This window comes from Cryptotermes secundus, unplaced genomic scaffold, assembly GCF_002891405.2.
Source record: "Cryptotermes secundus unplaced genomic scaffold, Csec_1.0 scaffold465, whole genome shotgun sequence".
NCBI lineage: Eukaryota > Metazoa > Arthropoda > Insecta > Blattodea > Kalotermitidae > Cryptotermes > Cryptotermes secundus.
This window is the reverse complement of record NW_019738964.1, coordinates 2,219,728-2,243,933: the sequence shown is the minus strand read 5'-3', so window position 1 is coordinate 2,243,933 and position 24,206 is coordinate 2,219,728. Positions and strand designations below refer to the sequence as shown.

The 24,206-nt window shown below is 43.7% G+C and overlaps 1 protein-coding gene across 1 annotated transcript in view; it reads left to right on the top strand.

The window, feature by feature from the left end:
- LOC111871462 overlaps nucleotides 1-24,206 on the top strand; it is a gene marked incomplete at its 5' end in the record, with an annotated part of 601,181 nt that overhangs the window by 530,648 nt on the left and 46,327 nt on the right. Inside the window, 1 exon segment of the mRNA XM_023864604.2 lies at nucleotides 15,659-15,769. Within this exon segment, the coding sequence (XP_023720372.1) occupies nucleotides 15,659-15,769 (111 nt within the window).

Here is a 24,206-nt window from a genome sequence, read left to right as displayed (position 1 = left end):
ATTTGAGACGTATCTTCCAACAAGTTTACGTAACGAGTTTCAGGGACAAGGTGTTACCCAGGCTTATGATGAAGATACCCGGTAGTACGGAGCTCAGTTAATCTGTAATATAATTGAAGACTGCTTATGACTACTATATATGTATTTGACTGTGTACGTTAAGTCGTTCACGCACCATAGTAATTTTTACATACACGTGGCAGCTGTATATTGGAAATTATGCTATCTGGAGGCTAAAGATATAACTTAATTCCGTATTTTAAGGGAGAACGGAAGGAAAACATGATATGAATGGGATGGAAGATTCGAAATGAATGGTTCCCGTTGAATTCCGGCCAGCTTTCCCACTGATGTTAACAGAATGCTGCGAGGCCGCCGAAGAAGCCCGGAACAGTGAATCATCTCACCGCCGCTGGTTGCACAGAGAACTGTCGTTGTGAATGGGTCTGAGACTGTGATTGCAGAACAGTTGTAGTGAAGGCAGCGTATTCAGGACGATATTGTCACGATTTAGGGGTTTGTGACTATATACAGTTTATGGTTTTGTGAATTGGATATATTGGTTATACACACCACTCTGAACCATAAGTGATTACAATGCTATCGCTGATTTCCACACTTCACAAACTATTACACGCTGAGTCTTTTCCGAGCCTGCTGTGTCTCCAACAGCCGTTATCTAGTAACGGTTTCTAACATTGGAGATATTCAGCTTTCCACGCTCTCTTCGTTAATGTCCGGCGAATATCCTGCAAGTGAACTCACTCATCTGGCCTGAGGTCCTCGCTGTATAGCCTCGGGGAGGACCCATCAGAAAACACCGCATCAGTTCTGATGCTATGGGTGGTTGCCTAGCGATAGCCCGGATATCGTTAACGTGTTTACCGGCCGCTACCAAACAACGCGTGTTCCCTCTCGTGATCGTTGCATAGTAACGGCACTATACAGTATTGTAACCAAAGTAGGGTAGGTTTAGTGAGGAATGGAAGAAACTAAGTGACAGTGTCTTCTGCTGATAATCATGAATCAGTTAAATTATGTTGGATACGACAGATTGAACGTGTTGTTATGACAGACATGTCATCCTACCGCAGCCACTTCGCGTTCATTCGGCACATAACACTTGCGAGCTATGTACAGTACATCGCAGTGTAACGTCTGTTCTCACGTTTTATGTGAATTCCGTTACTGATCAAGTTTTGGCGTTGGCAACAAAATATCTCTTAGCTTCGCCATTTCTGGCCGCCTGTGTGCTTGTGACAGCTAGAAACCCCTTGAACGGATATTCATGAGATTTAATACAGAATTTCACTGAGATCTGTTCGCACCCTCCACTTTTGGTTAAAATCTCTCCAAAAAACGGACACGTTATAAACTAGCTATATACTCAGGGCGACACGTATCTGGAATATGAGTTGTAGACAAAAATGGATCATATTTTTTGTCTCCAGCATACTTTTACCGTAACTCTTAAGGTTTTCGAGATAAGTACGGGTATATCAGAATTTTTGCTTTATGCACATGTCCCCTAACTTGATTATTTTTACGTTCTGGACTTATTTTGTCTGTCATTGAATATAACTGTTATTTTTTAATTTTTATGGCGTTCAGGTTGATCTTAGAGAAACAGTATGTTGATATATTGGGTTTTTGGACTTTATCCATCGTCCTGGTTTTTAAGATAACTAATAGAAACACGACGTTTCGGAAACTGGATCAGTTTCCGTCCTCAGGTGAAGGAAAACACCTATTCTGTTGGGTCCGTTAGAAAGAAACAGATCCAGTTTCCGAAACGTCGTGTTTTTATTAGTTATCTTAAAAATCAGGACGATGGATAAAGTCCAAAAACCCAATATATCAGTGTGTTATACACCATCGTCAGAATCCTGTAGTAACTACAAGCAGTATGTTGGTTTGTGGAATGGATTCAGCTGGCTCAGGACAGGGTCCAGTGTCAAGCTCTACTGAACATTGCGATGAACCTTTGGATTCCAAGAAAGTGGTGAGATGACTGTACCGGCCGCTCAGCAGACAGCTGTGCGATTGCATTAGTTTCTTTGTTTGAGCCGTGTTGTGGATGCGCCCCGTGATGTGTTTGAGATTTCCAATTACACAGTGGGACAGTGTCCCGTTGCGCGGTGTCATCATGGGAACATTCACTCCCAGCTTCGCGCTTCGCTTTCACCGCTGCAGGCAATCTGGGCACGCTTCGGTAAACTCTTGAAGAGTTCAGATATCAAATGCATCGCATGGTCAGGACAAGAGCCGATGTGAAAACGAAATTCGATGTCCTGTACCAAAAGTCAACACTATAGAGAACTAAGCCTTTAGAGGACTAGTTACTTTATGTACTGCCTGCCTGCTTTCGCAATAAAAATCTCTGCATTTTGCCCACATAGTCAATTTATTGCGTACGATTCTCCGAATGAACGGGAGTTTTTCCTCAAAAAGCGTAAGCCGTTTGATCTTTTGAGCGAAGTATGAATTGTTTTGATAATGGTCTGCAAAAGGTAAACGTGAGTCATTTTGGACGTCTCTCTTGCCTTGAGTCTTCAAACATAACGTTTCGGAAGCTCCAAGCATATAATTTCTCTCTGTGTCCCCTGATGGAGACCACCTCTTTCTAACGGGCTCATCTTAGCATGAAGCTTCCCATCCTTTATACCGGCGATGAAAATGTATCAGTTTCTCAAACGTTGGGTTTTGAAAATTACTCAGGTTGATGCATAATGCCGGAAATGAGTTGTCATTAATTTACAATTTGTGTTTGTAATGAAGATGCAGTATGTTTTCTGTTAATTTAATATATAAATACTTTATTTAGACGGGTGTCATGCTTCAGGAGGTTAAAGAATGGAACATCATAAACTTTTATGGGGCAGATGCAAACTGGTCCGTTGAACTCAAACGAAATGGATGTGACGGTGCTGGCACAGAAGCGCCGACAGTACAGTAACTATAAGTCATTTGGAAGGTAGCAGTCGCTCAGAGGGCCAAGAAATTCCCCGCCCTTAATGGAACTCGAATGTATATTGCCTCCCTTCATGTATATACTCGTACATACGAGTATACCGTCTATCGCATGCGTGCTGCATCCCCTGGGCTCATACATAACAGTAGAAGCAAAACCCAGGGTAGGTCAGTTAAGTGACTGGGTACGGGCCACATTTATATGGTTTTCGATTCCCTGGAGAGGCAGGTATCTTTTAGCCCCTCTCAGGCTCACTGCTTAAAAGAAAAGCTGACCACAGACCTTCGGATCAGATAAGGCATCCAGGTACCCGCTTTCGTGAGATTGTGCTTAGACAGTTTTGTATAATAATAATAAGGTAAAATCTATCTTTGTAACAGGGCCGTCTTTGTGGTCTAGTGGTCAGAGTTCCTGGCTACAGATTGAGAGGTCCCGGGTTCGATTCCCGACGCTACCAGATTATCTGAGAAGTAGTCGGTCTGGAACGGTGTCCGCTCAGCCTCGTTAGGATAATTGAGGAGCTGTTTCAAGGAAATAGCGGCTCCGGTCTAGAAAACCGAAAATAACGGCCGTAGGTATTCGTTGCGCTGATCACGCGACACCCTCTATCCGCTAAAGTTGGCATTAAGGCGGTCGCTTGGTCGATGTAGTTCGCTTGCGAACTAGAACCACGGAGTTTGTTGTTTTTTTATCTTTGTAACAGGCCTTGAAGGCCCATAGGTTTGTGAGACATAATAATAATAATAATAATAATAATAATAATAATAATAATAATAAAAAAAGGCGGCCTAAGGTTACCGCTAGACGAAGTTTCTTTATTTCACGGTACAGTGACCGTAGTCCTACTCAATACAGAGCTCGTATATTGTATAAGTCTGTTAACCTTACGTCCATGTTTTAACCGTTTAACATAGAACATGAAGACAAAATTAACCTTTTTTACTATTCCAGGGTTCGGTTTTGATGTTACTTTTCTGGGACTGATGCCATGTAATATAGTAAGAAAGTACCAACTTTTCGGAAGGAACTGCTGTTCTCATCTTCACGGTAGAAGTTGCAAGGGGCGCAATGTATGCCTCCGAATCGTTCGTACCGATCTGTCTGACTACAAGGCGTCACATTCCTGCAGACCGCATCGTAACATTTTAACGATAATATTTTACCCTCTTGCATCGCTTTCGCAGTAGATCACATATATGCAAACATTTTCGTGAGAATCGATTGGTTATCTGTTCTTTAATAATGTCGATCATTGCACAGTACAGACGGAAATTCTGTGATTTATAGCTCCCTATGACCAGCTCTCATTTTCTGACCATTTCGAAGTTGGTGATCTTCTCTGGTAGAAAAATTCCAAAATCATTCCATTCTGTAAGATTTGAGGCTTTCNGGGGGCTTCTGGAAACACTGCTGCAAATAAAGTTATATAAAAATTTAGCGTTATATTCTCGAGCAGAATTGTGCATTCTTGACTGCTTCCTTCCGTCCATTGCGTGCCACGAGGTTATCAAGCAGCTGAGCTGAGTTAACATTTCCCGTTTGGGTAACACAGGGAGCTTGCGGTAGCTTCAACTGTCATGCATTTCCTTTTCCCCTGAAGCCAATAAAGTCCACGTCACACTGCATGCTACTTACACAGCCATCTGAGTGCTAACATCAAAATTCCTTTTGCAACCCTCCAGTACTTTTTCAGGTACCAGCCCTGACGCAGTCCTAATGTTAACGCCAAAATTAACTGATAATGCATTAAAGACCCTGCTAAAAGCCTTGCCTTTCTTGTATAACCACAAAATGTACACTTTCCAGCTTAATTTCAGGAAAGGCACTAAGGGAGCGCTGTTGTGTAATCGGTCAGCGCATGTTCCTTCAGCAGTAGTCTAAGAAGTAGCACATTCTTGTGCACTTGTTGAAGTGGTGCTTCGTGTTACGACGACGTAAACGTGCCCGATATTTTCATTAAACAGGGCTTTAGTTTCAGATTGAAGAAAGCAGCAACCGAGAGTTAGAAGTTAGAAGTTTTCGAGGAGTCAGCACTGTCGACTGGACTAGCTTTTTAATTGTACAAACGATCATCTGAAGGAGTAGACGTCCGTTATAATTCTCGGTGGCGTCAGTTGACAACAGAAAGCTGATAAGAATGTTTCTACCGGTCGAAGAATAATTATCGAAATAATGACAGGAGAACTGGGAGTGAACAGAGGAGTGTTCGTCATATTTTAAGTAACGTTTCTCGAAATTGAAAATGTTTGTGTTAAGATGGTGCCAAAGAAACATGACCGATGACCAGTGACTGAAGGGGAAAACAAGTTCTTGTCGAAATTTTGGACAAAATGAAAGCCATCCTAAGTTGCCCTGGTAACGCCATCACAGGGGACGAAACGTGAATATTTCAGTACGACGCTGAGACCAAAGGCAGACTACGAGTGCACGAAAGTAAGTTCTTCCAGACCGAAAAAAAAAACCATCTACTCAGAATTCGTTGCCAAAGACGAACTATCAGTCACTCAGCACATTGACGAACTGCGACGTTTGAGGAGTAAAAGTTGGGTGGGAAAAGCACAACTTTTGGCCGGGTAAGTGAATGTTGTAGCAAAACAACGCGCTGTCCCACATTGCCCTATCAGCGGAGCTATTTATAACGCCGGAACGGGTACGTCTGTTGTAGTAGCCTCCCCGTTCTCCCAATTTGTCTCCACGCGACTTATTCCTGTACACATCCATGAAAACATTTTGCGTCAGGGGAGGTGGAGCAGTGTACTTCACACGCGCTGGAAGTGATAATGAGAAATAATTCCAGATCTGGTGTAAATGTATACACCTTCTTATACTTGTGCTGCTTCTTGTGTAGCAGCCGGAAGGGACTAATTTGAACGGGACAACACCAGTTAATTGGCAAATTCAGTTCTTAACTTCCTTGCCATGCCATTCTTGGAACTTTCTAGCCATACTTCCTATTCACTTAAGTTCCCGATGATTTTCTCCCTCTCATATCTGCATTATCCCGAAGGATGAGCGAATACCGCCTGGATACCTGCGAAGAAGAAAATTTTGTTAGTCTTGCCCTCTCGTAATACTTCTACTGAGCTCACTGCCCTTTCCACTTTCCCATTTCTCTTCTGTCATTCCGTGTGATTATTTTGAACACTTTCGATGTGCTGTATAGGCAACAGAATTGTGTAATATGTTTACTGCTGATTAACTTTGCCAGCAGTTACCATTGGCGTGGTTCAACGTGTTTGTTCGTATGCCCATTAAACTCCGTGGCTCGAGTCCGCAAGCGAACTATAGCGACCGAGCGACCGCCACTTGTCGGTGAAGTTAGTGCCAACTTTAGCGGATAGAGGGTGTCACGTGGTCAGCGCAACGAATCCCCACGGCCGTTAATTTCGGTTTTCTAGACCGGAGCCGCTATTTGCTTGAAATAACACCTCAGTTATCCTCACGAGGCTGAGTGGACCCCATCCCAGACCCACTACTTCTCAGAAAATCGGGTAAGGCCAAGAATCGAAGTCGGACCTGAGGGTCTGTAGGCAGGAACTCTGACGACTATACCACAGAAGCCGTCCGTACACCCATTAAATTATTGAATGTTCGAGTTATAATTATTTTAAAATACAACACTAGATAATGTGCGTATTTTGGTACAGGAAAGGATGCGGATGTACGTGTATGATATTAACTGCATTCGGACTGTACATTCGGGTTGCAAGTAACGGCTTGTGTCGTAGGCAGCAATATAATGAACGAGAATTGAATAATGGGGTTTGTGATAACAGGAAGGGTCAGGAATGGGTGTATCGAAGGAAAAAGCAAAGAGAAAGAAAAGAAGATCAACAAAAGTGCCATATACACAAGTTGGAATGAAATATGGGCCTCATCACTGGAGGCACTGTCAGTCTGATGGATGGGATTCTGATAAAACGTAGGGTATCTGTTGTGACGGAAGGAATTGGATGTGACAGTCAATTTACTGTCCACAGCAAGAAGTCGTTTGGATGACGAGACAAAATATTTTCTTTTGTAGCTAAGTATATAAGAATCAGCCTAGTGCTGTCAGCCCCTTAAAGCGTGTAGTTCATCTATATATATATAAACTTCGCAAGCGAACTATACTGAACCAGTCTGTGTGAAACTTGGTATGTGTATCATGACACCTGAGTCCATGTCAGTGGCGTACTTGATACATCCCTCCCATCAGTCAATGTGGCCATATCCTCCTGTCGTTGCTAGGAAATGGCTTGGCAAAAACATTACAGCGGTAACAAGTACACGCGCAACAATAGATGAATTGTTGTTGGACGCGTCATTTTTTATGCGGTCCGTGTCCATGTATCAGATAAGTCGGCAATTAATTCTTCCAGAATTCTTGTTTCATTTTAATTTTAGTCTCAGTTTATATAGACATGAGAAGCCATGAAGTGTCGGACTGTGGACACAAGTTTCGAAGTTTGAATCCTGTTAGGGGAGTTGGGTTTTGAAGATTTCTCGTCAGATACTGAAGGGCTCTGTATCTATCCAGTCTGCTAGCCAGTAGATGCCCAGCGGCTCTTTTCCTGGAGTTGACGCTGCCGGAGTGTTATGTTGAACCACATTCTCAAGGCGATTCATGTCAAAATTCTGTATGATTTTCTTGTCTTTCCCATTCGAGCTACGTGACCAGTCTATTGATTGCGGTCCTAGGGCCGAGTTACGGATGTCACATAGGTGCTGTAGCTCTGCTACAGAACGCCTCGAGTCAACTGAACCTCATTAAACTGAAATGTAAGAGGAATAGACCACGGTGCTTACAGATGATCGAGAAATTCCCTACCCTGATCTAATCCAAAGCCCATGATCTGACATCGTTCATACTAAATTTCTCTATCATTGAGCACGATACTGATTTTTTTAAAAGCTTGTGTTCGGAAAATTTCGGGTTTTCCCCAGTTAAGTATCATATGAAACTATTATCTTGTTTCTGTCAGTGTTTTGCCATAAATATACCTACCTTAGAGAAACCTAACCAGTTGCACCCTCTGTGCTGTCCTCGAACCAAGGAAAGGCGAGGCAAGTGGAGAGTAGAGCAAGTCGACCTTGAACATTCTGTTCACGGACATGTGCTTCACTGTAGCAAGGGCAACAGTAAGAACCACGCCGAAATTTTGCCGGTGTTCCACTTGCGCACTGCAGGCGGCTGGCGCTTGTAGTATCCTCGCCTTTTCTCTGTTGGAGGACAGTACTGTCTCGTATCTAGAGTTCTCCACTACCTTCTGGCCAGCCTTGCTTTATAGCGTGTAATTTGTGGAATTAGCAGCCATAACTGGCAGCGTATGAGGATGTTGATGGGTAACGACGTTGGCTACTTATTTTGCCCCTCCGGGAACGATTAAGAAGTGGCATGAAGTTAATGTTCAGCTAGTTTGAAGTTTGAATAGTAGAGTTTGCTGTCGCATTACGACAAAACCAGCTGTATTCCCATCCCCGTGCATTTATGAGTTTCTCACAATTTTTAAGATAACCACTCACTCTTTCTCAGACAGCATTATCCGGTTGATTTGTAATGGCCACACAGAACCTGTTCTGTAATATAGCAATTGGATTTTTAAATATTATTTAGAGAATTTGAGGCCACAAAGGGCCCATTCCCATCCATGGTACTGTCCACAGAACAACAGAAGATGCTGGTTTTGGGTAGGGGATGATTTAATGAAGACACAGAGGAACCTTGAATATTTTTATCGTCTCTTGTGGTTTCGGATGAAAACTTCATTCCAGGTCGGTCGGCGACTTTGAAATGGCCTTCAACTTGTCCGTCCGAACGCTCTGTGTGTCGTGTTGTTATAAGCCATAGCACGTACGGTTTCAAGGTCGGCATGTTATCACAGATCACGGGTTTAGTGTAATGACAGTTAAGCGTCATAGTATGATCGGTCTTGGTTGCTTTCCCGAACGCACCCTGCACGCACGCAGCAGGGTTGCCAACACGCACACAAGATTTATAGACTTCGTATGCGAAATACGTTTGACCTCACGTATCAGAAATGGCGCTACATCTTGGAGAAGAGGTGATTTCTTTTTACGTTCTTTTATTCGGATGGGCACCCCGCGTGCCCATGACTTTTGTTATTAACCGATGTATTAATTCTTGGCCCATTTGATGTTTGTCGGTCCTGAAATGTGTTATGTCTGATCAAGACAGGAACATGTGATCTGTGCTCAGGCCCCGAGTTGTATGCTCATGGTGATGGTTCAGACATGTGGTCGGACTGGAAACACACGATGAGCTTCTCTGGCCTAACGCGTCTGATAGGTCTTAAATAGTACTCGGTTTCGCCTGTTCGGCACTGAAACACTCAATATTGTCCGTTCAGGCCGGAGACGTGTTACTGTCTGCTTCTAAATGTTGTTAGATACATTTTGGACTGCCTCTGTGGTCTAGTGGTTAGAGTTCCTGGCTATAGATCCATAGGTCTCGGGTTCGATTCCTTGCATTACCAGATTTTCTGAGAAGTAGTGGGTCTGGAACGGGGTCCACTCAGCTATTTCAAGGAAATAGAGGCTCCGGTCTAGAAAACCGAAATTAACGGCCTTGGGGATACGTTGCACTGACAACGTGACATTCTCTATCCGCTAAAGTTTGCACTAACTTCGCCGACAAGCGGCGGTCGCTCGGTCGGTATTGTTCGCTTGCGGACTACAGGCCACGGAGTTTTCTGTTTGCTAGTCATTGCGCGATTTGGGCGGCACTTCGATCGATGGAGGAATGGACTTGCGCGTTGAGCCGTCTGGCTAGTACATCGCCGTAAAGCGGATCTGCCCACTGAGGTGTTTTCGTGGTTTCCTTCAGTCAGTGCCGGAATAGTGCCTGGTCTTTTCCGCTTTAGTGTCTCATAAAGCCAGCAGCTAGTACACCGTCGCCAAAAATGTAACGCAATAATAAACTAGAAACTATCCTTCCATCTGTCATTCGGTCTTGAAAGCGTATGCTTTTCAAGGTCTTTCGCAGTCAAAATTTAGCCCCTTGTCCAATCCATTTGATTTAACTTCTAATGTGAGCTGTGCAACAGACCAAGTTCTTCGATCCGTATTATTCTCTGTTACCTTCAGACTTCGTGTCCAGTGCCTATAATAGCCGGCGCGTTCTCCATGGCAGAGAGCCTGAAGGTAGCTGCATGTTTCCATATGAAGCCAAGTGTGAAGCTTCGCCTCCACTACTCCAGTTCGTCTTCAGGGCGTGGAGTGTAGGCACAGTGAAAGCTGCGCTTAACCATCAATGTCTGCCCTAAACGTTTTCAAATGCTTGCGATGTATTTATAATCCAGTTCTGTTTCTCTGTGTCATGACGTTTTGTAGTCTGTTAGGTGACTACTGACGTTTCGAAGTAGGCAGTACATTCCTCCAGAACGTTGGTAACAACCTACCAGACTATACGATGTCATAGCCAAATGAACCACTATGTGAATCTTCTCTCGCAGTAAGGAACTTCAAAACAACGGGCAAAGGCAGTGCATTGTCTTAGTGCTTGACAAGTGATCACAGTTCCTGAAGTGAACTAAATTCATTGTAGAATGTTCTGGGAATCGCACTGTACGATGGACTGCCGCTGTGACAGTAATTCGATTAAAATATCTTAAACCGTAGGTAATGTAGTACAGCCTCCGTAGCTCGGTCGGTATAGAAACTCGGCTACAGCCCAACGTTTGAGGATTTGGGATTCGCCTCCCAGCAGGAGAAAGTCTCCACAGCGCCCAGACCAGCTCTGTAGCCCCGCCTGTCCTGTTCAGTGGGTACCGGGGGCCACTTTTCCCCCAGAGAAAAAAAAAGAGCCCAGGCGTGAAATTGATCGTTCACCTCCAGCTAGTGGGAGATTAAGTATGCGTGGAGCTATACCTCTGCTCCTCCAGTATGTTTTCATGGCGTGGTGATTGCTTAAGTACAGGGACAACTTTATGTTTATACTTCCAGCCAAATATGTCCTAAAGCAGTGTGATTATTTGTAGCTAGAAATCGGAATATGCTTTTAATTGTTGTGGACCAGATTCAGCTGTCTGCTTAAATTACCGTCCTTTTTCAAACCGCATTCCTCCGATCCTCTATTGTTCCCTCCTGTCTTGATACTGGATTTTGTGTAATGAGCCACATACATTTAAATTCCTGACTGTATCCCATACTGCCTACTCCGTCTCATTGCCAGTTATTTGAAACGATTCGTGTATCAGCATTCAGAATCTTCAGCTGATTTCACGCCCACCTCGAATTCTGATATGTTTTCACGTTCAGACCGAGCTCGAGCACTGACGTGTTTTCACCTATAGAGCCAGCACTGATATGTTTTCACCTACAGAGCCAGCTTGAGCACTGATGAGTTTTTACGTTCAGAACCAACTCGAGCACTGATGTGTTTTCACGCTCAGACCAAGCTTGAGCACTGATGTGTTTTCACGTTCAGAGCCAACCCGAGCACTGATGTGTTTTCACGTTCAGAGTCAGTCCGAGCACTGATGTGTTTTCACGTTCAGAGTCAATCCGAGCACTGATGTGTTTTCACGCTCAGAGTCAGTCCGAGCACTGATGTGTTTTCACGTTCAGAGTCAGTCCGAGCACTGATGTGTTTTCACGCTCAGACCAAGCTTCAGCACTGATGTGTTTTCACGTTCAGACCCAGCTTGAGCACTGATGTGTTTTCACCTACAGAGCCAGCTTGAGCACTGATGTGTTTTCACGCTCAGACCAAGCTGGAGCACTGATGTATGTTTTCACGGCTTTCTATGGAGTTCAGGTTGAGACCTTGCCGTGTTCCTGATCCCCCATCGAAAGGCTCCTACAGAATGTCTTATCATTGTAATGGCAAGAAACAAAAAAGAAGAGAGTTAGGCGTCGCCGTCGAGAAGGCGCCATTTTTGCTTCGTGTTTGAAAGGTCCTGGTTTCAAAACTTGTCATGGAGATCTGTTGTCCTGACCTCGTGTTTTCATGGTGTCTTGCAGTCCCTCCAGGCGTACTACCCTACATTAGGCTACGTCCGCTTCCTTCCAAATCCTTTCCCATTCATTATTCACTAATCGTCCTGCCCCTCGACACTATAGGGAACTAATATTTTTGCTGTTGCTGGCATCCTTAAACCAGTGAGTAAATAGGAAGAAACAGGGTCCATATAAATATTTTTCTCACCCTCAGCTTCATCTGTAGGATAGTTCGGAGGGTGGCTCCAAGGAATTCGCAGTTAGTTTGGAATTTGTTACCATCTGGTCCACATGTGGCAGGGCCACAGCACATCGGTATGCGGCAGGCGAGGTCATCCGACAAACCGGATTCGATTCAAAGCGGAGCAACGCAAGACTGCTGCAGAGGAAACGGCCGTGGCCAATTGTAACTCATTGGCCGTCAGGCGCCTCAACGAACCATCGTTACTCACCCCAAGCTCAGCGTTCTGATAGGAAGAACTAAAAGTTTCCTGTTGAACAGCAAACCTTTATAGTACATCATTCTCGAAACTTGTACTGGTAGATATGTTTAAAATATTGGAAATATTTCGATGACTAACTGCAACATCAGTAACTGTCGTCGATTCATGTTGCTTTTCGAATGTACGTGTAGCAACACATCAGTGTCGCCGTGGATGGCACGGCCTCATTTCAACACTGCCAGTTATAACAGTTGTTGCTGTAGTGACTGAGGAAATCCTATTAACTTCAGTGTATATTTATATTAGTTTGATATTTATTTATCGATAGTTCCTTATTTGGAGCCAGGATAGCTCAGTCGGTATAACAGTTGGCTACGGGCTGGACAGCTGGGGTTCGATTCCCAGCAGAGTTAAGTGATTTTTCTTTATGTTGTATTTTAGCGTCCTGTTGCACTGATTTTCGTCCATGATATGTATGCAGTGTCCGTCTTTTAGTGCACTCGGTTTCACTTGTTATTTCACAACATGTTTCGGCACTATAGTGCCATCATCAGGTGCTCCATTTACGTTAATCTATTTCATTGCTTGCCATTATGTCATTGTAAAATTTAAAAAGTATTTAAAAATGTTCGTCAATTATAATAAATATTTATATGTTAAAACTTGTTAATATTATTTATCTTATCTGTCCCAATTCTAACACCGCGCATAGTTCCACCACTATGGGAGTCGTTCCTCTTACTCTCGGTGTATATCGTGTCTCGTGTTGTGTGTTCCCTGTTAGGTTGCGGGTGTTGTTTTTCTTTAGTCCACAACGTCCACACCGGCTCTCGGACCCACGAATCCTCCTGTTCAGCGGGTACCAGGGATTCTTTCCTCAGGTGTAAAGCGGCCGCGGCGTGACTCTCACCCTTACCTCCATCTGTACCAAGGTCGGCAGTGTGGAGCTACACCTCCACTCGCCCTTACGTTCTCATGGCGCGGTAATTGGACTTCACCTTTTACTGTGCTTTACTTTATGCTTTCTTATTTATTGAGAAATATAAATAATAATTTACCATATATTCTATTTTGTTTTACCGAATGATAATTTTTCTTCCTATAAATTTTAGTCATGATGATAGCCTACCTTTAACTCGTAGCAGACCTCACTGTCGGAGAATCCCCAACAATGTGGGGGTGCACCGTGAGGCTTCAGCCAGTAAATTGGCAGGCTACGGGCAGTAAACTGGGCGGGTATCTTGCCCAGTTGGCAGTGAGTCGCCTATCCGAGGCTTTTTTTTTTTTGCTAGTGGGGTGGGACTAAGTCCCTTGTACTGCGGCCACTTCTGGCCTATTGTACCAGCCCCAGATGATAGGTGAGGGTGATTGTGGAGCAATTGGTGGAATGAAGATTGGCAGGGGAAACCGAAGTATTCGGAGAAAGCTGCCCCAACGCCACTTTGTCCACCACAAATCCTACTTGACCAGATCCGGGATCGTACCCGGGCCGTCGCGGTTGGAAGCCAGGGAGTAACTGCTTGAGCTATGGCGCGGCCTTATCTGAGGCTTACTACTAGCTCTTTCTCTATGGTTAAAGCTGATCACCTAGTTCCGAGGTCTGGAATGTATGGAGCTTTGCCTCCACACTCCTTATGTTAAGATATTACTGAGCCGTATGATCAGCTTTATCTTATATGAGATGTGATTTTCTGGGTTGTGACATGGTGTCTGTCATGCAGAGAAATTTGGGAGTGAGCTCCACATACTGAAACAAAAAAGTTCATGTAAACATGGGTACGCAGACGCTTTCTCTCTGAGTTTGTTTTTCCTTGGCACTACAGCCCCAGTGGGCCTAGGCCTACCTCCATGAACTCCGTTCACTTCGGTTTTTCTAGATCTCATTCGGTAGGACACCTTGGGCGAGTGATCAGCTCGTCGCAAGGCCTCTGCCTGTAGACAAACACAGAAAAACGCACACAAACATCCATGCCCTCAGTAGGATTCGAACCCACGATCCCGGTTTCCAAGCGAGCGAAGACAGTGCATGCCTTAGACCGCTCGGCTACCGTGACCGCCTTCTTTCTGAGTTAGTCCGGCTAATTTAGTGATGATTCCAATTAATATTCTCAACTTCCGCGGCTCTTTGATTTCTGGCAGGGAAGAAAAAGCATGTTCACGTTGAAGGCCTACATTTTACCTTCAAACACGTTCTGATGCCGTTATCAGTGTCACTGCTTAGAAATCATTTTCGACAGCTGAGCAGTCTTGGTCGTGTGAACTGCTTGTGTATAATGGCAAACTGTAAAGGAAGAACTTTTACAGTACGTAGTGGGAAATTAGAATTTCGCATGCTGTGGTACTGTGAGTGCTGGATTATGAATGGGTATCCGTTTAACGAAAGCGCCGACATGCAATGACAGTGGTTGGAGAACTGCGCACCTCTGCCAGGAAACGTTCCCACACTGACGCCATCAAACCATAATAATTTTGCCGCCATTGATCGTCGGCTTAAAGAGACTGGAACATAGAAGCCTCTCGCTGTCAGTCGGGGAAGAGAGATCCGTCGTGACGCTTGAAGTTTAGCGTGTTCAGGACCGCGTTGAAGAGAAGCGGAGTGTCAGCATGAGACAAATCGCGGCAGAGTTCCTGGAGAGTACTACATTAACAGTTGCTCTACCCATACTGTTTACAGCGAGGCCGGAGTCTCAAGCCTGCAGACTGGGTGTCGCTGGTTTCTTTTGTCAGTCCTTCCACAAGAGGCAGTTTTTTCCTGTAGAGATGGCATCATAAATCTTCAAAACCACCACCAGTGAGCAGAGGAGAGTCCTCAAGATGTACTCCAATCCATACGTCATATATGTATGAAATATTTTTATGTGTTTGCTGTGATAGTCTGCAACAGGTTTGAGGTTATGTTAGGCAAGTTTATTTCGTGTCAGTATCTAGAATACACGAAGCCAAATCGCAGGATGAATGGTGAAATGGAGGATATTCAAAAGGGTGTGGACGTAGCCTATTCGAAGTGCTCTCACTGGATGGACTGAGAATATTCACGGATTGCCGATATTCTGACAAAAATTCGAAACCAGCATTAACCGACTTTAGTCTGCTACACCATCTCGCTTGGTGAAAATTTAATGTAATAGATTTTTGTTCTACGCAAAAGGAACCGGAAATTATATAATCGATTATTTATAGTGACTAACAGAGTTAACAACAAATACTGGCACATTAATTGCAGGAATGTGTTATACGTTCTGCCCAGGACTGCTCATTTCCAGCATTAGAAGAAATGTTCACGACCCTTTCTCTTCTGTTTCAGGTGCAAAGGCTGGCTCAGTATGAACAGTACTTTCAGTCCATCCTCTGCGAGAGCCACCATGACCATACGGACCATGAAAATATCTGCAGGGCAACGGCGAAAGCCAAACAGGTGGGCAGTATTCCGAGAATGTTACATATTCACAGCAAATCAGAGCTTTATAATAAGGAGTACAGATCCAACATGGGTATACAGGTTTGTGAAAGGATAATTGAAGTTAGACATGCAACATCTGTTTTCGTAATTGACCGTTATTGGTTTGCTTCAGCAGTTTGTCCTGATCCCACTTGACATGTTTGTCGCTACTAGCTATAAACATGAGGGCCTTATGAGTACCAGTTTAACGCTGCTGGGTCCCTGTGCCCAATTGAATATTGGAGCAGCATGATTGCTGCAGGGTTTCCACCAGATCACTCTTTGAGACGAGTGAGGTACTTGGCACACATGGGAAAGATGAGAAATTTATACCGAATTTTGAACAGGGAACCCGAGATGAAGAGACCGCTTTGAGATGGGAGAATAATAGTACAATATGTCAAGGAGAAAGTTGGTATGGCGTTATGGGCTGCAGCTGATTCTGGAGAGAGTCCACTAACAGGATGTAATGAAACTTCGGCTTCCATAAAAAGGCAGGGCATTTCTCGTCTTCCTAATCAACCCTCAGCATTCCGGGAAGAGCGTTTCTTTGTGGTATTAGTTACTTGGTTAAAAATCAGTAACCACCGTAAATGAAAGAGTAATTTGAGATGATGAAGGTATTTTTAGCTGTCATCTGGACTGTTGGTGTAGAACGACACGCTGGCCTTATGGTATTGTGGCATATAGATCAGTTTCTGGGCAGAAACACCAAAAAGGGCAACCAGTACAGCCTTTGGTATGCATTAGGTTGATAAACACTCGTTTCTATGCAGCGGTCGAGGTATTGTTGGACTAGAACAATGGAAACAGTGGTTTCTATGTGGACCGTGCCGAGATGTGAGCAGGACAGTTTGAAGCAACGAGTTAGTTGTAACACCACACTTCAGTATATGAGGCTTACGGACGACGTGAACTTAATTTTCATAAAGAACATGTCTACGACTGCTGTATGCTTGGATATTGAAAAAGTCTTCGATAAAATATCGCTCCTCGGCTTACTATATTAATTATCGGAATTAAAATTCTCGACCAGTTTAATGTAGCTTATTAGCTCTTTTCTTTCTTAGACAAAAATTCAGAATTTCTGTCGAAGGTGAAATGTCTACGCCAAGGGAAATACAAGCAGGGGTGCCGTACTGCCCCCTCATTCTACGCTCTATATATAAATGATATGCTCCAAACACCTGGTATCTATCTAGGTCTCTTTGCTGATGACCTGTATATTCGTATGCGACAGGAAGCAGAGAGAGTTATGTTCTCAGAAAGCTGCAGCGAGGTCTCATTGCTGTTGAGACGTGGTGTGAGCGCTGGAACATAAAGATCAGTGATGATAAGACTCAGGCCATCTATTTTTCTCATAGACTTAGGCCCCCTGAGGCTCGTCTTATATTGAATGGACACAATATCCCCTTCGTCAATCATGGGTTGTAATCATCGATAAAAGGATTAAATGGAGACTGCACATAGAAATGATTGTAGCCAAGGCCTTCACAACATTATTAGAATCTACTGCCTCTTAAAAAGTAAGCGTTTAAGCGCCAGCATTAAACTACCCGCCCCCCATAAGGCACTGGTAAGATCAGTAATGACTTATGCTTTTCCCGCTTGGGAATTAACGGTAGACACCTACCTCTTAAAATTACAGCGCCTACAAAACAAGGTTCTCCGAAACGCTGGAAATTTTCCAAGATGCACACCGGTCCGCGATTTGCACACAGCTTTCAACCTTCCGTATGTATACGGTTGTATAGGCAACAAGCAGAAGTACAAAATCATGAGGATGAACATGTTCGCAGTATAGGACAAGGCGAAGCCAGAGAGAAAATATAAGAGGCGGTGGTCAAGTGTACTACCGTTCAAGTTACTAAGCTTCCGTTGTAGCATAAGCTACGTAAGATGTGCATGATCTGCTTTGCAAACCCTGGACTAACAGAGGACTTGTACATAGTGCTAAAGGAAGATTTTCCCATAACACGCTATATGTGTGATACGTACACTTGACTAAAGGCCACGCATATTCACAAAGGTACAACAGACCTATCTTCGGGGCACGTGGTAGCTTAGTTCGTTGAGGCATTATGCTACAAGCGGAAAGTCGCGGGTTCGCGAGCGAATGAGGTGGATTTCTTTCAATTTACTTTCAATTTACCTTCCAACCGCACCTCTAAGAGAAATGAGTACCAGGAATCTTCCCGGTGGGTAAACGGCGGCCGGTGTATAAGGCTGACAAGCTCACCGCCAACTGTGAACCGACTGTCTAGAGAAAATGCGGGAGCCTCGACGTCTCACACCCCTGTGGGCCTTCACGGCCTGTTACAGGGATAGTTTTACGTTTTTATCCTTTTACCACACTTATCTTCTCGTCAGAGAGGGTGTTACGTAAGGACTGACCGCAAGGTTTTAGCTGAAAGAAAGGATCTTGTCGTGAGTCTCAAGGGGCTTGACGCCAGGACGAACTGATTGGCTGTTAACCGCAGATCGTAAAGTAACTTTATCTTTGACTGGAGTTGTCAGTTGAAAGTTAGCCTGTGAAGATAAGTCTAGGAGGTTGGCGTGAAATGAAGGCCAGCCTGGGACCCAGTTGAGTTGAGTTGAGTTGTAAGTTGACAGCACGGGCCTCTGTGACAAGAGGACCTGAGTGCTGGAAAGGTAAGAATCTCCACTGTTTTAAATCTTACCAAGAAACGGCTAGTGGAGACTAACAGACTGATGGCACTAGTCTGTGCGTAAGTGATCTGCAAAATGTAGTTTGAAAGGTGTGTAGAAGTGGTCAATAAATCGAATATCCAACCCATACCCTGTCTATAGTCACACACCCACAGATACGTGACAGTATTATAAACCTGTCCCTTCATAGTGAGCATTTTGTGATACATATCGTAATTCTCGAACATAAGTACTTGCCGCCTACTATTCTGTTTTTCAGGAAAGAATATAGGTACTTGAATGGTCGCTGTGTGTTTTTTGTGTTCACCGTTTCGAATTCTGAATGAGTTGACCGATTTTTACGAGACATAATATGAACGTTATTCCATAGGTCACCCCAGTGCCGTACTTTCAAATTTCCCACAGTGACTAATGCCTACGAGGCGAACGTGCGAACCTTTGTGTGATAGCGACGTCAGTACGGCGTCATATAGGTTCCACACGATGCGTGATAATCGTATCTTAAAAAAATAGCCAACTTCGTGAATGGATTTTTATGGTGGAATGAGAATTAAAATGCGGCCGCCCGAAATTTTCATTTGGTTCGTGATAATGGTCAGGGGACTATCTGAACTAGGTATCTGAAATATGTAGAGATGGGTCAACAGATTACGAATGAATTGCTATTGGTGCGTGAAGTATTACGAGCGTGACTGTAGACAGGGTTTGGATTGATCGGATTTATCTGACACACTCGCAACTACAAATAACTAAGAGAGTCTCACAGTTACACATTCCAAATATCACTGTAACTACAGCACACATAAAGTCTTCTCAGTCTTCATTAGCCGTTGCTTGGTGGCGGCTTCAACGGTGGACGTTCCCCTTCGTCTGGGTTCTCGAACTGTCCACGGCCTCAGCTACCAGTTTTTCGCTTCTCACAACTGCAAATGTGATCTAAACCAAGTCCAGGTCCAAGTCCACGTCATATTGCGACTGACGGTCCGTCAGTCAGTCTGTCTGCCTTGGTGTCGATCCCCAGCTGGGGCTCATGACCAGATATTTGTTACTGTTTGGCATTTACGGTCTTGTTTTTGTGGGGCGCCCTCTCTGACGAGAGGATGGGTCTGTCTTTTGTATATGCTGCTGGCCCTTGCCAGTGCAGTCTTTCTCGGGTCTGAGTCCCTTGGGACTCCTGATCTAAACCGAACCACTAGTCTTTGTCTTATAGTGCCGGCACGGGCCTCATAAAAAACGTCTCTACCGTTATTGCGTGTTATGTCGTTGCCGGGGAAACAGCGTGTCTACAGAGCTGTTCCCTAGCAACGGCTGTTGTACTGTCGCCTGTTTACACAGCTATTATTTGGCAGTGGGTCTACATGTCACAGTTGTAATAGATCGGTGTGACCAGAAATTCATGTAACAAGAGAGTATGCTGTGTTTTCTGCGCGAACTGCCTCTTTAAATGCAAACACGTGATAAATGTGCGAGTTGCATTATCAGTTTGAGGATGCAGGCTTCACGTTTATAAACTTGCTCGTGACTCTAACCTCAGCAACAAATGGAGACGAACGTTCAGATTCACGCTCTTCTCGCTTTCTCACAAAACCAATTGTTGAGGAGAGCATGTAGGTATGGGACCTTTATGTTTTGCCGGAATCCGAGCCCGTACCCAGTTAGTTCACTAGTCGAACTATTATTCCTCATTCTGTATGCTAATTACAATGACGGCGTTCTCATACCGGAGGCAAGGCGATTCTGGTTCATATCAGTTTCAGTGTCGTTAACTCCTCAGGTTCTCGTTAAGTTTGAACTATAATTTGTAGCTTGTAGGAATCCAGAAACCAGTTTTGCAAATGGCAGTGAGGAGCTGTCTCAACATCACATCCAACACGCGACAACTCTGAGGAGCAGAAAGCCTTAAGGAAGCGCTAGAAGTTGTTTGTGAGAGAATAATATTAAAATTTATCGTCGAGAAATATGAGAGAGGAATGTGAACTGCGTTCATCTTAAGCTATAAAAAGTTTGCGACAACAGTGATCTGCTTTTTTGGACGTTGTGCATCAGGATAGGGACCAATGATAGGCCTTTCTAAACAAGTAATAAACCGGCGGCTTCTGTAGAAAGAGTGGATATTTTGACCGGCTTAAGAGACATTTGCTTCTCAAGAAGAACTCAGCTTCATGAGCTAGGGGTTGTGTTTCAGTGCGGGGGTGATGATGACTCGTCTTGCAAAAGTTGATTTTAACTTTCTGAAAGTTCCATTCCAGAGGCTGAAAACACAAAAACACGTTATTCTGACTTAAGAATTTCTTGAATTCCAAATACGAAAGCGTTTAAGCGGATGCTCTTACCCAGTTTCGAGTCTTCATTAATCACTCTTGTCCGGAATGTGACTATCTCCTACGCGTGGCCTCTAAGGAAATTCCAAACCCAGAGAGTAACATGCATGACCCCATCAGTTCTTATACCAGAGAGTATTGTTTCCTGAACAGATAAAAATGTTAGAACATTCGGCTTGGCAAAATAAAGTGATTTCGTGTGTTGTATTAGACGAAGTAAAGGTACCGGCTTGTCTTGCATTAATATTCGTCGTCAGTTTCTTAATATATCAGATAAGGGGTTTTTGAAGGTAGCGTTCCCATGTCTTATACGTCTTGTTATTATAGTTTATTTAACGACGCTATCGGTGATTATCATGCACCCGCAGCCTGACGTGAAATGCGTACATCGCAACTTCAGTTCTCCACCTCTGTATGTCACAGCCATATTTTTACGGAACCGGCAAAACTGTATTAATGCACGCATAATAAACCTCCGTTAACTTGGCCGCCTGTCTGATCTGTATCTTGTCCACCTTCTCGCATTTTATTCTGTGATTCTGTCCATGTCTAACCCCTTTGTGTTGCCTCATAGAAGAATTACTGATTTCCTTTTGTACAAATCTGTACGTGTATAATCCCCTGTACCAATTTGTCTCTTGTACTGCCCCCTTGTACAGTCAGGTACAGCGTTTCCTTTTATTAGTGATTGTAGCGAAGTTTACAATTTCCAGGAAGTGTAAACCTCACTTGACCCATGGGCCTTGGTTTTGGATCTTTGGAAAGGAGATTTTAAGATTTTCTAATCCAAAAGAAATAATAAATCTGCTCTTGTGTTTGTGACCGCCCCTGTAATCTAGTGGTCAGAGTTCCTGGCTACAGATCCAGAGGTCCGGGTTCGATTCCCAGCGCTACCAGATTTTCTGAGAAGTCGGTCTCGAACGGGGTCCCCTCAGCCTCGTGAGGATAATTGAGGAGCTGCTTCAAGGAAATAGCTGCTCCGGTCTAAAAAATCAAGATTAACGGCCGTGGGGATCCGTTGCGCTGACCACGTGGCACCCTCTATCCGCAAAAGTTGGCACTAACTTCGCCGACAAGCGGCGGTCGCTCGGTCGGTATAGTTCGCTTGCGGATTACAGGCTCCGGAGTTTTGTTTTGTTACTGTGTTTGCGGTCATATCACATCGTTTCTCTGAGTCTATGTACGGCGCCATGTAACATCACATTTATGTAATTACGTTAACTAATGAAATCGTGCAGTAGGCTCAGAGAAAGTCACTAGACTTAACTCGAGTTTGACTTCCTACTGTGCAACTACCCAAGTGCCGGGTCAGAATTGAAGTGCACAACTTAAATGACGAAAATGTATTCATGTACTGTTATAGAGGATAAGCATTTTGGATGATGTTGGCCGGAGAAGGATCGCTAATAGTCGTCACTGCGTTTTTGGGTGATAATATAGATACCATAAAGAAAAACGCAGAAATTTTAATTTACGCAAGTAAGGAGTTGGGCCTAGAAGTAAACACAGAGAAAACTAAATATATGTTGCTGTCTCGTCACCAAAATGCAGGGCAGAATCATGACATAAAGATAGGAAACAGATGTTTTGAAAATGTAGCACAGTTCAGATATTTGGGAACAACGATAACAGATCGAAACCTGATTCTAGAAACATAAAAATTAGAATATACAAAACTATAATTTTTGCGTGTGGTTCTGTATGTGTGTGAAACTTGGTCTCTGACATTAAGGGAGGAACATTGACTGAGGGCGTTTGAGAACGTTGAACCGAAGAGGGTTGAAGTGACAGGAGGTTGGAGAGAACTGCATAATGAGGAGCTTCATAACTTGTACTCTTCTCCAAGTATAATTAGAATGATCAAGTGAAGGAGGATGAGGTAGGCAGGGCATGTAGCACGAATGGTGGAGAATGCATATAAGATATTGGTGGGAAAGCCAGAAGTACACTGGGAAGACCAATGCGTAGGTGGGTGGACAATATTAAAATGGATCTTAGAGATATAGGATGAAATGGATTGGATTGATCTGGGTCAGGTTAGGGACCAGTGGAGGGCTCTTGTGAACACGGTAATGAACTTTTGGGTTCCATAGAATGCCGGGAAATTCTTGAATAGCTGCAGAATTGGCCGCTCCTCCAGAAGGGCTCAGCTCCATGAGGAACACTGGAATTGTATTCCTGAGCGTTACGACATTTGTTTAGGCCTATATTTAAGTTAGAGCAGTTGAAACGTTCCAAGTTTCATTGGCATATGCTGTGTGGCCACAACACCGAGCTCTTGCAGGACTGCTTTTTTGTATAGACGTACACGTGCATCTACTAAGTATGATCTCTTGCTACCTCCCCTTCTAGTATTGCTCCTGCTAATCCCAATGGTAATATTGCGCCGCAGTTCAACCACTGCTTCACTGTCTGCTATGTTTAGAGTTTGTAGCTCATATGGTTAAGCATTGGCCTCTGACCGTGGAATCTCAGGTTCAGTCCCGAGTGACACTCGATATAGGGGCGGTACAGTACACCCGCAGAATGTGAGCCGCCCCTCCGCCAGCAGCCAAAATGGCAGTTGCTGCCTGCGGCGGTCGGTGATTCATACCGTTGCTTTGATACAGACAGGGAAGCTTTTGGAACAGGTATGAAAACATGGGGAGAGTGAGGTGGGAAGCTGTTAGAAAGAAATATGAAGGAAATAGAGAACAATTATGAAAACAGAATGAATAAACTAAGAATAAGAAAGAAATACTGAAGAAAAGAAGAGAATGAAATAAATAAATACGGAAAAGAAGGGAAACACAGGTACGTAATAGAAAAGCAGTAACATAATGAAGATACGAGGGAAGACTGATAGAAGTCACGAAACATAAGCACAAGAGAATTTTGAAGGTAATGTAGGAATTATGCAACTGTCAGCACAACAAATAAACTCAGTTGTAATGTTTTACAATTCGATCTTTATTGCTGCTACATGTTTCGGTCTTACAAGACCATCATCAGGCAGTTATATATATATATGAATACGTACAGTTACTGAACTGCCGGTATGGATCCATACCAGTGCAACGTGTCGTGTTATGCGCTAACAGATAATATTTGCCTCGAGTTGGTTTTACAATTAAAATAGAAGATACAAAATAAAAGAAAAGATAAAATATATACCATATATCAAGGTTGATAAAGTGTTGTGTATATATGGAAATATTAAAGATATTAAAAATATTTTGAAAATGTTTAAAAATATATATTTAAACTATTTAGCATGGGAGGTTAAGAAATATGTATGCCAACTAAAGTTCCAATGCTACAGTGTAGAACTGAGTATGTATGTATGTTGTTTGTAGGTCTTTCTTGTAGAAGCTTTCTACTTAGTAACCCCGGCTGTGGAGCCCAAAGACAAGTTTCTGTGGTGTACGGGTTGTTAATATGTG